The sequence below is a fragment of the Cyprinodon tularosa genome, unplaced genomic scaffold (genome assembly GCF_016077235.1).
Source record: "Cyprinodon tularosa strain WSP-4 unplaced genomic scaffold, ASM1607723v1 ctg57, whole genome shotgun sequence".
NCBI classification, from domain to species: Eukaryota; Metazoa; Chordata; class Actinopteri; order Cyprinodontiformes; family Cyprinodontidae; genus Cyprinodon; species Cyprinodon tularosa.
Window position 1 is genome coordinate 2,000,269 of NW_024039307.1, and position 18,653 is coordinate 2,018,921.

The following is an 18,653-nucleotide window of genomic DNA, read 5'->3' on the forward strand; positions in this document are numbered from 1 at the left end:
GTGCACTACCTGGTGACATTTAATTTATCATGAAGAAGCTGAGTAAACTTGACTGCTGCTATAATGCATTGATTGTAGCCTTAGCTACTTGATTGGTATTGTAACAGCTGCACAGATCCGTCAATTGATCTACCGATCCAATTTTCCCCCACTCATGAACTGGACCCTAGGATACTTAAACTCCTCCCCTTGAGGGTTAGGGTTGTATCCCTCAAGCTGAAGGGGACAAGCCACTTTATTCCTATCGAAAACCATGGCCTTGTATTTGGAGGAGCTGATTGTCATCCCGGCCTAGAACCGCCCCGATGCATGCTGTAGATCTTGGCAGGAGGGAGCCAGCAGAACTACATCACCTGCAAGAAGCAGGGATTAGATCCTGTCCATAAAGTTATGCACAGGACAAATGACAGAGGGCAGCCCTGTCGGAGTCCAACATGCACAAAGAACAGGTCGGGCTTAATGCCGGAAATACATACCAAGCTCCTGCTCCTACTGTGTTGAGACAAGATGGTTCCCCATAAAAGGCCCCTGACTCCATTCTCCTGAAGCGCCTCCCAAAGGGCACCACAAAGGACAATGCCTTCTCCAAGCCCACAAAGCACATGTGGGCTGGTTGGCCAAACTCCCGTGACACCTTTAGCACCCTCCAGAGAGTGTAGAGCTGGACCACCGTGAATCCTAGTTCCGACTATTAGGTGGACTGTCCTCTCCAGCACTATGGCATAGTGTAGAGTGATTGTTGAGATAGTTGAACACACCCTCCGAGTCCTCTTCTTATTTACAGGGAACCACCACTCCATTTTGCCAATCCAGGGGCACTGTCCCCGACCTCCAGAAGATGTTGAAAAGGCATGTCGGCCACAACAGCCCCATAACAACCAGAGCTCTAAGGTACTCAGAACAGATCCTGTTTACTGCCAAAGCCTTGCTTTCATGGAGTTTTTTGACCACCTCGGTGACTTCAGCCTGGTTGATGAGGGAATCTGGCAACAAGCACGCTCTCAATCTCTTCTTCAACCACAAAAAATACATTTATTTTTTGTTGTATAATGATGCTAAAAAAATATATATCCTTAAAATAGAGCTCTGAATTGGGTAAAACGTGTTTTACCCAATTCTTTTTTATTTGAGGCCCTCCTGTAAAAATAGACATGGCTATATAGAATTCTATAAACTCTTTGATTCCAAAACCTTTGTTTCAATCATATAGTGTATTTTAAAATCAATAACAGTTTAACTATGTCCACTCAAAGGTTTGCTGGAGAGGTTAAGCTATTAACCCAGTGTGAGAAGCAGTGTGTATGTGAATAGATTTCAGACATTGCTTTTGAAAACAGCGATTTCAGCAGGGATGGGGATCAGTTGCAGAGTCCAAAACAAATAAAAGGATGTGTGTGTTGCCTCCCATCATGAAAGCACTTGCTGCTTGCATTCTTGGCCCCACCTGCTCCCATATCCCCTTTTCTTATTCCACACATTCCTGAGTTGGGCTGTACTTTTGTCCTGCCTCACTTTAACAACATGGTTGCTGCATTCAGGCTGCACACTTTCAATAAACAAACCTTCATCATCCTGAAAGGAAATGCATTTGAAGCCCATGTGACTTTGAACTGTAACAAAGTAGACATTGGCCTACTTTGGGATATATAGTATATACGTACCTCTGGAAATAACTAGTAGCACCTTGTAGTATTCAGACCCCTTGAAATTTTCTACAATTAAATATGTTAATGTTCTTCATTGCAATTTTGACTCTGTTTTCTCTAACTGGTTCACTGCCACAACAAAATAATGCTGCCTCTGCCATATACTGTAAGAATGGTGAATTTAAGTGGAAATCATTTTGCATGTAGGCCAGAAAGTTCAGCTTTTGGCCCATCTTACCAGAGCTTGTCTTTGTGTTAACTTTTCCTTCTTTGCTTTATTTTTCTAACTATCTAAAAGATTTGTATATGAATTTCTTACTTTATTGCTTACGTTACCTAATGTAAGTGGACAAGCACGTTTTTAACGGTTTACATTTGTTCTGTTGTTGCCCACAATAGCCTGGAAAATCCTCAATGAGTATTCACATTTTTTGTTTTGCTTTGTGTCTTTTTTTCTTTTGATAGTAATCCCCAAAACTCTTTGTAGGCTTTCACAGAACAGCTGGATTTATACTGAAGTCTAATGAAATTACACATAATTGGACAGCCGGTTATTTATTTTACTGTTACAGGCAGTAGGCTGCTTTGGATTTTATACATTATATATATATATATATATATATATATATATATATATATATATATATATGTATATATGTATATATATATATATATATATGTATATATATATATATATATATATATATATATATATATATATATATTTTTTTTTTTTTTTTTTTTTTTTTTTTTTTTGGGAAAAATATTTCATTTAGAAACCTTGCCTGTTCTAATGTTCATTTATTGTTAGGTTGTGTGCAGACAGTGTTTCCAGCCAGGCTGGACTAATTGTTGTTCCAGCATAGATATTGACATTCCTTTGAATAGATCTTGGGGCATGTGTGTCCTACACCTACAAGCTGGCTGCATAAGCATTCTATGAAAAGAATAAGGCCATTAATTGATTTTGTCACCCATTGCAGGCAAAATAAATAAATAAATAAATTAACTCCATCCTGTCTTTTACTCCCATTCTCTCAAAAGATGGGAAAGCAATCTAAAAATGACCCCCCTCTAGACATTTAATGTCGTTCTTCATCAATTTTCTACAACCACTGCTATTGCAGCCAAGTCCAATTTCAGCTGCCTTATGGCCAATGAAATCTCTGACAAATTGCTGGACCTTTCTGCAACTTTTGCTTCCGAGTCTTACGTGTGGGAGATATGAAACCTGAGGATCGAAGAACAGTGTAAGAGATGAGTTTGTGGGAAACCGGGTGACTAAATACAGACAGACAGAGAAAGGACCTAATATTGACAGAGGAGGAACCCTAAAATATAGGCACTCAAAGGAAGGTTGGTATTTAAAAAGAAAAAAACCAACAACATAGATAAATAATTTACAAAAAAAATGCATTGTAATTAAAAGTGGGTAGAGTAAAAGGAGATGCTGTTTTTTCTACTTTTGTATGGGATTCTTTATTTCACTTCATCAACAGAGTTTTAAATAAGTGCTGATATATTTCTTGAGTAATTTTCTAGAAATCCCCCACCAATACAAAACTGTCACCACAGCTGCAGGATTATTCAGGACAATTTTAGCCATTTGGCCTAAATCATACAAATAAGAAACGACACTGATCAGATTCATAATTCACTGTTTCCAAATGCTTGGCAGCTGATTTATGGCTGCTATTATGCAAATGCAAAATCTTGAGCTGTTTAGATCTGTGGCCGAGGAAGTATGTTTTATTTACTGTTTTAGTGAATCTTATTAACTGGAATCGGTTTCTGGGGTTGAAAAGGATGGTAGCAGACATAAAAAGGAAGCACTGAATGAGATACATAATTCATGTCTCATTTTAAAGATGTTCCTCATTAGCTTCAGTCTAATCCTTCATCATAAGAAATGTTAAGACTCCACACAGAAAGATTGATACATTTAAGCGTTTGATTTTAAAATATAGTACTATTTTGTATTTCATGAAAACATGGGGTGAACTTGTGGCATCTATTCCAACATGATTTCTTAGCAGTAATGTTCGGTCAAACAATCCAGTAGCCAATTAAATAGTATACTGAATCTTTTTAACATAATTCTCTAGTCCTTTTGCCCAGTAAGACATCTTCATGTGGGGTCAGTCTATAGATTATTGCCTACATCATTATGTATCTATAAAACAGCCACAGCAAAATTTAACTCACACAGTGGTGTGGTGTTTTTTAAAAGAAGCCGGAGAGACCTTTCTGTGAGAATCAATAAAACTCTCTTAAATTAAGTTTGTCACTTAGAACAAACCATAATCAATTTAGCTTAAAATCCTTATTTTTCAGGACTTAAATCCCTGTCACAAAGCATCTACAAATAAACTTCTGTTGACTTTATAAAAAAAACCCAAACACTGTAGATAGAGGTTTTTTTTCTAATATACATCCATGTTTTTTTGCTTCTCATCCATTCAATGATCCTGGTGGCACTATTATTGAATTATACCAGAATAGCATTTACTACCACTGTATTATAAGTCAAGTAATGAAGATGTTACAAGCGGAGTACAGTAGTTGCTCCTATCCAAGGGGACATTGAAAGACACTTATCGGGTAAAAACAAAACAACAACACTAAAGATTACTAGAAGAACTGAACCAGTTAAAATTCAAACAAGGATTAATGCCATCACTTGTCCTTTATTTTGTAGTATGGGGTCATCTAAGTCAAGCTATGGCTCAAATGTGTGGTTTAAAACTGCAACTCATAGCTTTAGCCTTTTTAATCTTCATCAAAGTCTTTAGAAAAACAACTTGCAAACTTGTGTTAATCTGTGACACTTAGATCACTTGGATACTCATAAAGCAAGATTAATATTGTTTATTCTCTTCTAAAGCTCTACTGTAGAAATTCATAGCTCTTTAGCTTGCTATGTTTTTGTTGTCAAGTGTATATTACTGATAAAGATACACTGCTGGATGGTGTATCTATCTAAAACTAATAGTTGTGTATAATACTTTTACATCTCATTAAGATATTTTTCGTTCGCACCATTTAGCTTTTCAAAGAACAACTACGGTAGGTTAAAAAAAGCAAAACAGGCACAAAAACTTAGATAGTTCTTTTTGGAGAACAACAGAGATTCTATGCCCAACCCTAGGGAGAGAAATATTATTAACATAACATTTAATGTTTAATTGAAATGTAAACTAAATAGAATTATTTCAAATCCTGATCATCAAAATTCCTGACAACGTCTCTGGCCCTGCTGGGTGTTTTGAAAATGAGCACTATGGATTTCTAGAGTGACAGTAATCATCAGGAGGTTCCCACTGTGGTTGTTACTTTAATTTGTAGTTACAGGACAGGCCTCTCTCCAACCAGTCTATGCAGACATAACAAAAATCAATGAGAGCTTTCACTCTACACTCCATGCCCCTTCTCCTTTTCCAGAATTAATTTGAAGTCATGTTAGTCTGTCTTTGTCGATAAAGATCTAGAGAAAGTATGTGATACTGGGGGACAGATATAGACTGTCTCGTCTGTAAAAATATTCATGAATTTGAAAAGCGTTTGCTGCAGCTGTGGATTGAATACTTGTGTTAGTTGGAATTTGAACAGCTATTAGTCATAGTTATTATCACGAAAGGTACTGAATGATAATGGAGAGACCTCAACAATGGAGATTCACTTCATTTGAGTGATATCTGATTAAAGTCAAATCATATGAGTTTTTGAACATAGCATTAAAAGTTTGTTTTAAATATTCAAGATTGCTTGAAATAGCAACTGCAAGGAAAATACCAAATCTGTTAATCAAAGTCAAAAATATTATAATAAATACATTTTTAAAACAGGAAAATAGATCCCAACATATAAAAATATATTTTAAACTTGCATGTTTCTAACAAATGAACAACTCTTGCTATGTGGAATCATGAGTAGTCACCTTCAATCCAAAAGTTGTGGTTGAGTTTCCCCCTTTTCAAATGTGTCCCTGGACATGGCCTTAGCTTTAAGTTGGCCAACAATCTGTGCACCGATGTGCATCCACTAAGGATGCCACTTATTGATTAATTAAAATGGACACTAACTGTGATATAGCTCTCCCTTTTCAGTGCAATCCAATAATCATTACTGTGAAAATATGTATCTAATGATATTGTAATTCTGAGCAAATTTTTTTGTTTGCGCCCCTAGTATCCAAATTTGTGAACATTATAAGGTCAACCTGCCTAAATTATAAAGCTCTTTAAATTGCTATGACTAAAAAAAGTGCTATACGAATTTAGTCTATTTTCCATACATATCCCCAGCAGATGGTTTTAAATCCAGCTGCTTTGAAATATAGCATAATAATTATTTTCCCTGTTGGATCTTTAATTTGTTGTATTTTTAATTTTTCCTAATATTTCTCCTCAATATTCTAATAAAGAACCCTCATTCGGAGCCTTGGTAAAAAAAAATAAAATTGAAAAATCAGTCAATGCACTCAAATTAAATCTTATTTTATGCATGCATTCCCCTTAAGGCTGTTCTGCATAAAACTGTCTCTTCTTTTTGAAGCCTCCTCCAATTTCTGTTGCTTTGACATAGCCTTAGGCCAAATGAATTTGTTAAAATTCAACTAAGTGATGAACCAAAATGTCTGACTACACCGGCCTTATTGAAGAAATCTCTTTTGATACTTCCTCCATAATGGTTCAATTTGTTGGAGTTTATTTATTTCCATCTATTAGAGTTTTAGAGCCCATCATGATTTGCAGGTGTTAGGTGATTTCAGGTTATTAAAAATCATGCAATCATTACAGGTCTTTGGATTAGGACTGGCTTATAAAAACACAGAAATGCAAAATAGTGTATCTGATTTTAATTTAAAAGAATAATCAGAGATAAAAAAGCAATTATATGGTGTGTGTAAACTAGAAAGAAATGTATATAGTTAAACCCAAATGGAAGATACACTTTAGTGTTTTTATATTTCTTACTTTAAACGTTTTTTTATTTTCTATTTTTTTAAGTGGATAAGATTGTCAGTTTCATGTTTGTAAGGTGAATATTTATTTAGCTGTTTCTTTTTATGACATAAAGTTCCTTTTATTCTATTTATCTTGTTTGGTGCGTTTGTGCATTTGAATGTAGCATACCTAATACATAAGTAGATTGGGCCTGTGACCATAGTTAGATTTTAAAAGTGAATGAACCTTACCCAGTTGTTTCAGAAAAGGACAGATCCTCGTGTCCAATAAGCGTTACGCTAATAGGTTTGCTTTTCATGTTCATTAATTATACCTCTTTCTAAAGACACTTCACTAACTAGTGTTTGCTCTTCAACTCTTCTAATTACAGCTTTTTGTTAAGTTTTCATTATTCAAAAGGCAGCCTTTTTTTCTCAATCAGATGAATTTAGTCAAATTAACACCCCTGGAAGCACAGAGAGCCATGCTCTTATTCTTCAAACAGTTAATCACATAGATCTACTTTTTTTTCTTCAGGATAGTCAAAACAAGATATAGTGCTTTAAAAACTGCCTGATTGTCTTCGCAGGTTGCTGTACTGTATATCTTCTGCTACAGTGTGTATTTTAAAGTCTGTCTTGACTTGAGATGTCAATCTTTGCTCTGAGCAGAAAATTGATAAGCAGCACTAATATATAGGAAGTAAAAACTGCAAAAAAAAAAAACATCAGCAAATATTTTTGAATCAGAATTGGATATACACTGAGAAAGACTGCAGATGTTATAATGGATAATGGTATAAGAAAATAGATATTTACAAGATATGGCAAACCAATGAGGTTTCTGAAAAAATAAAATAGATGAATACTGTATGTGAAGGGTTTGTTGCATAATTCGAATAATGGGTATCAAGGGATTAATATCACCACTTTCAAATTTTGATCAAGTGAACTACCATATGAAATGTATCAAGCGCAGGTATAACAGAGAGGAAGATTAGTGTGAGGTAGAATACAGAGATCAATTAAGCAAGAAACCCTGTTAAGGGTATAGAGCAATCCTTTGCTCTATAACCACAGCTCCACCATATTTACATCATCAGTAGCCATTCCAAAAGTTGCCGAAACCAAAAACAAAACATCAGGAAACCAAAGGAGAAAACTGAAACAATGAAATTAGTTTGTCAAATATTAGAACAATAGCGTTTTTGGCTATGATGTGTACTATCCTTCTTTAAAAAAACTCATTGTTTTTCAAACTCAAACTCATATCATGCACGTTCAATTCATCTGCAGCAACTCTTTGATGCTTTCATAGCTATATGAACCAAAATATCAGGTAGATTTCTTCAGCAGCTTGCTAAATCTATACTATGGATAAAGTGCTATAGGTCACTTGGAGCACTGCTGGGCTTACTGTAGATAGACAACTTTTGATCAAATGCTGCTGATTTAAAGCATTGTTCCACAACATGGACTTAATTGTATTTTGAGTAATTATATCAGGATCTGACCAGATAATTTATTTTAAACGAATATGTTTGATTTTTGGAAAAAAAAAAAAAGAATAGTAAATGAGATTTTAGAAGTGTTCATATTGTAAGAAGCCTTAAGACTATATACATATATTCTTTTTTGTGAATTTGTGCTATATGGGGCACATTCTTTACCTTTTATCCACAAGCACTGTTGGAACACTAGCTTACTGATCTCGTATGGAGCACACAACACACAAGCTGTCGTGCATCAGAAAATGTGGAGTTGCTATAAAATGGTGTTGCCATGGCAGTCCATACATCATATTTTAGAGCTATCTTGCATGTAGAGTGTCAGGGCTTTTGTGTCAGTGAAATGCCTTAAAAGTGGGATGTTATATCCACAAAACACTCCACAGGATGAAACTGGTTCTGGACAATGGTTAATTTCTCCATGCAAGTTGCAATTTATTTTGCATTCACTTTGCCTTTTGTGAGTTTGGTGAGTGCTTTAATATTGCTTGCTTGTTATATCTCTGGCAATTGCATCTTTAAGTCGGCTGTATTAGGGTTTTCGTATTTTCATGTTTCAAAACATTTCAGCTTAGTTTATTCAGATTTTTAATGGTTTAGGTTTTATCCTAAACATGTTTACCTTTAATGCAAAGGATGTTTGTTGCATTTCTTGCTCAGCTAATTTCTTGCAACTTTGCTATGTGTCCCCCATAAGTTGTCCTTGTGTCACAGTTATGTGCTTCTGTTTCACCTCTCCTATTTTACAGAGTTATGTCATGTATTTCCAAAATAGTAACAACGTTCTATTTGTAGAGATACTGATAAAAGTTCTCAAGAAAGTAAAGGTCATAAAATGTCCTTGAAGCAAACACAAGAACAATAGGAATCAGGGAGATTTTGATTTATTACAGATTATATTATCTATTGGTAATCTGATGATATTCATTTTCTTATCATCCAGCTCTAGTGCAATATAGAGAAAATGCATTTTAATTAAATGAAGAAAACCAAAATTTGGGTTTGGAATTCAAATATTGCATCATCAATAATGTTTTACAGTCGCAGTTACATGACTTAAGCGATGATCCTCAAAAATTTTAAATATTAGCTGCAATATTGGTAAACATTGCTGCAGATAAGAATCTTGTCTGTATGTTTAAACTAATCTAAATTCTTCACTTTTACCTAAAAAATCAATAGTATTGTTTATATCTTGTCTTAAATTAACCTATTCTTCTCTCTTATATGTACAATGTATTTAAATAGCAATACTAGAGCCAGGATACAGGAAATTAAAGTAAAGTGGACTTTATGTTTTAAATGACTCATAATTAATAGAGGAAACAAGCTATTTACATCCATCCATTTTCTGTCACGCTTATTATGCCTGCTAGGGTCACAAGGGTTGCTGTTGGCTATCTCCAGCTGTCAATGGGCGAGAGGCGGGGTACACCCTGAACAGGTCACCAGTCTATTGCAGGGTAACACAGAGACAAACAGGACAAACAACCATTCAGGCACACACTCTCACCCAAGGAGAATTTAGAGAAGCCAGTTAACCTAACAGTCATGTTTTTGGACTGTAGGAGGAAGCCGGAGTACCTGGAGAGAACCCACACATGCACAGGGAGAACATGCAAACCTCAGGCAGAACTTAGATCCTTCTTGCTGCAAGGCAGCAGCACTACCCACTGCTCTACTGTGCAGCCCTGATAAGCTATTTACACCTTTTTTTATTTCAGTGTTTGCTTTCTTGTGAAGGCAATGAGAAGTACTTCAGGAAATAATAGGTAGACGTGGTTACTCGCAATTCTTTTCAAAGAGTTGTTTTACCAGACAGCTAAAAAAAAAAAAAAACTATATATATATAGTTTTATATATATATATATATATATATATATATATATATATATATATATATATATATATATATATATATATATATATATATATATATATATATATATATATATATATATATATACACTGTGTGTATTACACCTGCAGCAAACCACTTCTGTTCATCTGATCAGGTCAGGTATTAAATGTTTATTATTATCAATATTAAGGAATTTATTACCGCACTTATATCAATCAAAATAAAGCTTGGGTACCACTATGGTTTTCCTAAGGTCTTATTGTCTGTTAGAGATAAGAGCTTTGAAGCTCATGCTGGACCAGAATAAGGCAGGATTATAGAAAACCCTTCTTTGTGTGTTAGATTTTCCTTTTGGCTTTTCAAACAGGGTTTTATGGGTTTGTTGTTCAGCCTTGTGAAAGCTTTCCTCCCTTTTCCTTATATTCTAGTTCTGCTGCGTGAAGAGGTGGCCCAACTCCAGGAGGAGGTGCACCTGCTTCGGCAGATGAAGGACATGTTGAGCAAGGACCTGGAGGAAACCCAAGGAGGCTGCTCGGCTGATGTCCTCTCTGCCACGGAGCTCCGAGTGCAACTGGCCCAGAAAGAGGAGGAGCTTAATCGAGCCAAGGAGGCTTTACAAGGTAAGATGTGAAACTAGGAGACATTAAGCTGTGTGTTGAAACAGAAACATACTGTAACAAATAGTATGGAAGTTTTAGATCCTGAAGAGGTAGTTTCCTGCAAAATGGTTTAAACAATTTACACTTTTCCATGTTGATGTCACAAACTTCAATGTGTTTTGTTGGTATTTTATGTATTTAATTGTCTCAGAGTAGTAAGCAATAGTTAAGTGGATGGAAAGTGAAAACATAGTTTTCAATGGTTTTTGGCAAATAAGCCATTAAATGTGATGTTAGCAGCTTGTCTTCAGTGGGGTAGGGTAGACAGAGGCTAAATAGAGCTGATGAGAAGATGGATGGAACTATAAACAAGGCAAATCACTTGAAAAACCTGTTATAGACACCCAACAAGGGGAACAAAAGACATCCCATGAGAAATCTGGTAAGAGGCTCCCCTTTGATGAGTTTAAAGAGAAGTTTACAGGTCTGCCAGAAAAGCATTGGACTCTTTGTTCAGAAGTGGAACAGTTAAAAGGGGGATATACTTCAGTTATCTAAAGTTGATAACAACAAAGACATAAGTGTTTAATTGTGTGTGCATATTGACGACAGGGTAATAAGTTGTGGATAAGGCATCTGAAGCTGTGTTCTAGGAAGTTCTCTCCTCCCCACTGAAAAAAGAAATTGAAATTGCCTAGGCTTAGAAGTAGCATTTATAGTTTACGTCAACAATTAAATGATAACAAAATAAACTTGCCTTACCAGCATAAACAGTGTATTGTTGATTCATTTTTTTAATCTATTTTTTTATAATCATTTTATCACCTTATTTTTTATTGTATCTACTATGCAAATGCAAAGTATATTTCTCTCTTTTCCTATTGTTTTTTATGCACTGTACAGCACTTTGCTTCTGAAAGTAAAATGTCCCTTGCCTTTCACCAAAACTTCAACCAAAATAGACCCACACACAAAAGTTGTTGATTTTGTATGCCACTGGCAGTTTGTGGTCATAATAAAGAGCTGTTGGAGGTAATGATAATAGCAGTTAGTAGAAAATTTGTGATGATGATAATAATTAAAATTTTCAAAGGAAAATACAGCAAACACAATTTAAAAACAAACTAGCACAATGTTTGTGACCACAGTGTCCATAATCAACATGGCTTATGCATTACATTAGCAGAATTTGGAAATTAGCATTTGTTATGTTTCAAAGGTGAATCTGTGGCATGTGAGTGAGAGAGCATACCAGTACCTTGACTCCTTCTTTTTGATTTTCTTTTTCTCTTACCCCCTGGCTCCATCCATATACAGACAGTTTTGTTTCTTATCAAAAGCAAAAAAGTTCTCTCTTTGAATTAATATTTTAACTGGAACAGATCAAACTTTTTGAGTTTCTATCTTTTTCATTTGTTGAGGTTAGTTCTATAGGAAGTAAGTTGTAAAAGCTTAATAATATCATATTTATCATCTCCACCATGACTGCTCTTTTAAAACAAGTGCTTCCATTTTTAAAAGGCCATCTTATTGTTGAAGGTGAAGCTGGAAAATCTGGAAGTAATAATTTCTTATTATCACACCCACTTTGGTGCCGTGGGTCAGCACCACCGGTAGAAAAGGTCCTTATCATTATGCTGCCAGACCTAATGCTTACACTCAGGTGCGAGTGTGTGTAAATAGAACGGCACAACAAACACATAAGTCAATTCTGGGTTTAAATTTAACAAGATCCATTATCAAATTTTAGGACAAAATATCTAGAAGCCAAATGATCAAGTGTGGATGGCAGGCAACACATTGCCACAACAATTGAATAATCATAGCCATCATAATTTTGTTTGAAGCAAATCAGAAACTTCTCTATGCTTCATGTTTTTCTGTTTTTGTGTTAAGTGATGTATCTCTGTTGACAATCTAGTTCTGTCACAGTTTAAAGGATTTTTTTGCAAATGGGAATATGGCTCAGAAAAGTAGGGAAAATGACAGGGAATGAGTTTCTGCCAGGCACTGTTCGGTGGATTGCAGGGCTTCAAGCTGAGATGTCATCAGAAAAGCAATGATTCATTCTTTTCAAAGAAAATATCACCCATGAAATGAGGCACAGAGCAAAACTATCACTTGGAATCTCACAAAAGCTTTACATGCTGTCAGGAGATTTTGTTCCAGCAACATTTTCCACTTGACACCTGCAAGATTGCACTCCCTGGGAAATTTGAACTATAAACAAATGCTTATAAATACTTCTCTCTCTCATTTCCTTGTTAAAATACTTAAACGGCTCCTGACAGCCCTCATACCATCATTTGAACGACGCAAGCTTTTTAATAAAAGTTAAAGCCTACCAGCCCCTTTAGGCTGAGGCAGTAACCAACCGCTAATAAAAGCTTGATAAAATGGGACTAACTAAGGGTCAAGAAATGTTAAGCATAGTAGATCAGTTAAAATGGGGGTAACAGGAGAACTAGAGGAAATTGGATGTTGGGATGTTTAAGTTTTTTTTGTCTTGGGCTCAATTGAAAGGGTATGGTCTCATAAAAGAATATCTTCTTGTTGATGTTATTTTTTTTGTGTACATGTTTCGCAAGATTTATTTAGTCAGAAAACAGGCCAGTGTATAAGCTGAACCTTGACCAGAGCATGACTCATACAGAAATATGCATTTAATTTGCATTAAGGCCACAACAGGGAGATAACAGTTTTCCTCGTGAACCAGCCTGAACAGGTGGAGCTGTATCTCAGCTAATGTTTCACTGGTCTATCAAATGTTTGTAACCTGAGGCTATTGATTACCATCCATCCATCCAGTATCTGACACCCTTTATTCCAAGTGGGGTCGCAAGGGGTGCTGGTGTCTATCTCCAGCTGTCAACGGGCGAGAGGCGGGGTACACCCTGGACAGGTCACCAGTCCATCACAGGGCAACACAGAGACAAACATCCATTCAGACACACACTCACACCTAATGAAAATTTAGAGAAGCCAATTAACCTAACAGTCATGTTTTTGGACTATGGGAGGAAGCCAGAGTACCTGGAGAGAATACATGCACAAGGAGAACATGCAAACTCCATGCAGATAGACCCCAGGCCAGGAATCAAACCCAGAACCTTCTTGCTGCAAGGCAGCAGTGCTACCCACTGCACCAATTATCAATGTTTATAAAATAATTGATACATTTAAATTGGAATAAAGTTGTCTTTTCAAGTGTTTTTCCATTCAATTAAATACATTTGAAAGTTATTGTAATTTCTGGACTGTCCAATCAGTAAATGGTCATAACTTTTTTTTAATTTAATGTCAGAAAATATATGTATATTTTTTTTTTGAGAAGGCCTTGGAGAACATTAGTCAAGAAACAGGATCATGACCCCTAGTAAAGTTTACAAAACAATAACTGGCATCCTGTGAAGATTTCTCAGAACTTTGTTCAGTCCTTCATCCAAATACAAAAAGAAGATGGCATAAATGGTTGCCTACATAGCTGCGTACTAAATCTGGTAAATGTCATCATTAAAATAAGCTATGCCCATGCCAGTTTATGGCCCATGCAAGGTAAATCAGGCAGGTGGACACATCTGTGAAAAAACTTCTGTATTACAAGATGATGGCAATGTTGTTTAATTTGTTCAGTGAAATTTATAAGTATTAAGAGAGGATACATGGGCAATCATGCAGTGCATCTCATCAATCATTGTGTATCTCCTAAAATTGCCACTTTTGGACGAGGCGTTGTCTTTCACTCGAAGGACATGATGGATCTTTTTTTTTTCTGTAAGTAAAATAATTTTATAAACATTTGACTGGAACCTGAATTTAATTAGATGATATTTTGATCTAAATATGGGACAGTATCTTTTTTCAAGGCAACCCTATTTGCTGCCTTCAATACCTATTAGACATTGTAGCATGCTTTGGTGCTGGATAGATTACTGGACTTCAGCCTCTGAAAGGTGCATTAGAAGCTTCTGAACAGAATAGGTTAAACATGGGTGCTGCTCATTTAAAACACCTTGTTAAACCCACACTACAATATGTTAGTTGTTTGACAGAACGGAATAGGGAAATATTTTTGATGTTTGCCTAGATGCAACCTTTGCACTCTTTGTCAGAAGCCTTGTAAAGAACAAAGCAAACATGAAGTAGAAGTTACATTATAATTAAACTTCTTGGCTTCAATGCAAAACTGCATTTCATGTGACTACATTTGCAAATCAGGTAAACAAAAGCATCAAAATACTTAGAGCTGTTGTCATTTTTGATTCTACTAACCATTAAAAGGGATTAAATACACATCCGCACCAGACTTTTTTTTCTATGTCTCATGTTCCTTCCATTTCATAAAGCTGTATTACTTAGTACTGGTACATCTCAGTCATCCAGGTCATAGTCATTTTTAGCTTTTCTGGAATACGGTGAACCATTTAACTTGTTAAGTTTTTCAGGTTCCAGTAATACTCTAGTGCCATTGAGTGCTAGATGTTTTTTTTTTAAAGGCAGCAACAGCCTTAATTAACTGTATTTTATGCTGGAAGCAGGCTGTGAAGGAGATTAGATGCTCTTTTTCTCCAGTCTTTACCACCACCTCTGTTGTCATAGTTATGAAAACATGCAAATGAAGCATAGAAACAATAGTGAATAAGCATGGAAGTGAGCTGCTAAAGCAAATAAAAATATTGACTCTTAAATTCCCCCAGAGTTGTGTTAAATAAAATGCAAGTTGCAGAGATGACGAAACAACATCTGCAAGCATGTCACAGAACAGACTTCAACTTCTACCTGGTTTCATTGAAGTTATGTGTCAAATTGCTGGATTCAGTTCCACAGTTTGTAAATATGCTTCTTTCTTACTGTCAAAAGAAGCAATCCACTCTGATCTTAATCCCAGTTTTGAAGCGTCTTTGAGCCTTTAGTGTATTATATTTACTTTGTTGCACTGCTTTTCTATCGAGAAAGCCTTGGAATGTAACAACTGAGGTGGATTTGAAATCAGACTAATAGATGTTAGGACTGTTTTTTTTAACTGAAGCTTCTTTATAATTTGATGTTGAATTCCACATTAAATAGGATTATAGGTTGCACAGTGGAGGGGTTCTAAAGTAGCATGGCTCTAGTATATTTAGATCAGGATCCCTCTGTATTGAGTTCTCTGTATTTTTCCTTCGTGTTGTCTTTGGGTTCTTCAGCACTCTCCTACAGTTGAAAGACATTTATGTTTTTTTGTTTTGTTTTTTCATGGTGTGCCTGTGGCCCTTTGTCCACAACACCTATGTTGTTTTTCTGTTCTGTTAACACATCTATATTACAATACCTTAACAAGCCAAACACTTTTATATTGTTTTCAATGATGGTAAAGAAAAAAACAATCTCCAGTTATTACAAAAAGGTTTTGTTTGTCCAGGGTGTTTGTACATTTTTAAGTGATATTGCTTTCAGTATTAAAACAATGACCATGATCTGTTACGGCAGTATGAATGGTCAAGATCCTAAGAAGCAACCCTGCCTTGTTTGTACCTCAAACTTATTTTATAGGTTAGTCCAAATGTCCTCATCATTTCTTTTATTTTGAACAGTGAACAGCCCCTCTCTTGTTCCTTTCCTGCACCCTTTCTGAATACAAATCCTACCTGCCATTTGTGTTTTGAGCTATTGCAAGTAAAGGAAGCAAAGGAAAATTGATTCTGCACTCCCAAGCTCTGCTGAGAGACAGAAGCAAATGTAATTCTTGATTATGGCAATAGGCACCACTTCTGCATCTGTTATCAATTTCACTTCAAATCTTGAAATATTATTAGATCACATACACTACACATGCAATATTTAGTTTGCATAAACAGTGTATTGCTCCTTCTTCATGAGTTACTGCCAACCACTGTTTGGAGAACTTAAGCAGCCTTAGACTTTAAGTTCCAGCAGCAATAACTGTGAAGCTTTAACGTAATTTGTTTTTAATCTTGCTGTTGTTTTGCTTTAGTTCAGTAAGTTTGCTATGATCCCTGCCTCTCGGTTTAATACCTGTTTACTTTGGAAAAGGTTCACAGCAATTTTGCCTTTACCTCGGCTGTGATAGTTTGTGGCTAAATTACATGCAGATTTTCTGCCCTAGTTGAAAACAAAACTGAGAACAAAGAGATGAACAGTACTTCCACATTTTTTTCTTTCCTTTTTTCCTATTTTTTTACTGTTGTTTTCTGCCAAAGCCTCTATAGTTTGATGTGCTAACGTATATTTTACTGCACTTGTAAAGCAGGTTGTCCTGTAAACTAGATTACCAACATTCAGAAGATTTGTTCATCTTATATGTAGCTGAAGTTTTAGTTATGTTTTCTTTAAAAGCTACATGACATTGAAATAATAAAGCATGACTGACAATCTTTGGACACTGAAGTGAAAAAAATTCGGAACTAATTTAGATATCCTTATTAAAAATTCCTTTAATTAAATTTCTAAGTGTAGTTGTTCCATTCTACTGCTCTTCATTATCTATTTCTCTTCATTTAATTGCTGTACACCCAGGAGAGTCCCCCCTCCCCCATCCCCAGTCCTTTGAGCTTGTATAACAGCATCATCAAAGTATTGACTTATTGCTGTATTTAGTGCCGCTTTACAATGTGTCCCTCACTAATAGACAGAAACAGTGAGAATGTATGCATATGGTTATGCATAGCACATGACTGCATGTGCTTGTGCTTCAAAGTACTTTCATCTTTTAATTTCAATTAGTTTTAAAAAAAAATCTACACCCCATGCTTGTGATTATCAGAGTCAATTATTTGTAGTCATTTGCCAATCTTTGTGCCAATTTGATTCATGGTTGCTGTTCTTAACCCTATGGGAAGCCTATAGGATAAGAGAATAAAAAATTATGGACAATTATAAACCCTACTTGTTGTAACTCTTGGATTTGCAAATACCAATACTAAATACCAGTTTACGAAACCACCAGCCTGCCTCAAACCTCCACCGTCATCATTGCTCCGAAAAAACAAAAGGGCTAAATGACTACAGATCCGTTTCCCTGACCCCTAAGGTAATTCAGTCCTTTCAGCACCCTTTGCTGACCCCACTTAAATCCATAAGACACCCATTTTTGGATTAGCTACAGTTTTCCAAAAGAGCAAACAGGTCAGTGGATGATGCAATAAAAATGACTCTTCTACAATACATCCTGCAGCATTGAAACTCCCCATGAACCTATGACAGGATCTGGTTCATGGACCAATCACCATCCTCCCTGCCTTGCTTTAAACAACCTCTTAAAGCCGAGTGTGCCTGACTCCACTTGGAGGTGAATCACAGACATCCTGACAGACAGAAGGAGCACAAGAAGCTAGGAAAACATGTCTCTGAGTCCAGGACCATTAGCACCAGTTTGCCCAAGGCTGAGTTCTTTCCCCTCTCCCTGTACACCAACAGCTGCATCTTCAGTCACACCATCTGTGAATAAATTTCCTTTTATGAATACAATACATTTTTTTCAATTCAGTTTACTTATATAGCACCAAATCACCACGCCGTCATCTCAAGGCACTTTACAGAGACAATTCAACCAGATCATACAGTCAAATTGATTCAAAGTTTTCTATCTAAGGATATTCAGTAGGTGTGAACCTGTTTTTTGCAGAAACACATCACAGAGCAGACTTTAAGTGGGCTCCACATGTGAAGCCTGGCTTCTGTTCGGTTTTTTTATTTAGTTTTTTGTGATCTGCTAAATCTTTTTAAACTAATTATACTTTACATATTTGCATGAATTTTAATGTCCCTGTATACATTACAGTAATTGAGTTCAATGCAGCCCATAGACAGGAACATTTCGATGTAAACCACAAAAGGCTTAGACTGTGATAACTTTTATTGGCATTTCGTATACACAGATGTATACAAAGCGAAATCTTTTAGAACATTTCCATTCTATAAAGTGCAGCAATGATCAAATGCAAACACATTGATATGAAAGTTTAAAGTATTAAAATATGGTGCAAATATGCAGTATTTTGGTTTGGTGTTATCAGTGTGATGCCGTCTGTGACATGACTTGGAGTTTTCTCAACTGTTCAGCTGTCTGATGGCAGTGGGGAAGATACTGCTGCT

General features: G+C 35.8%; 1 protein-coding gene across 9 annotated transcripts in view; it reads left to right on the top strand.

Moving 5' to 3' along the window:
* Positions 1-18,653, top strand: part of kazna (kazrin, periplakin interacting protein a) — a 267,686-nt gene that overhangs the window by 214,422 nt on the left and 34,611 nt on the right. For all 9 annotated transcript variants that reach the window (XM_038305916.1, XM_038305915.1, XM_038305914.1 and 6 more), the window contains one exon: positions 10,389-10,580. In XM_038305916.1, coding sequence (XP_038161844.1) covers positions 10,389-10,580 — 192 coding nt within the window. The remainder of the gene's footprint in view (positions 1-10,388; positions 10,581-18,653) is intronic.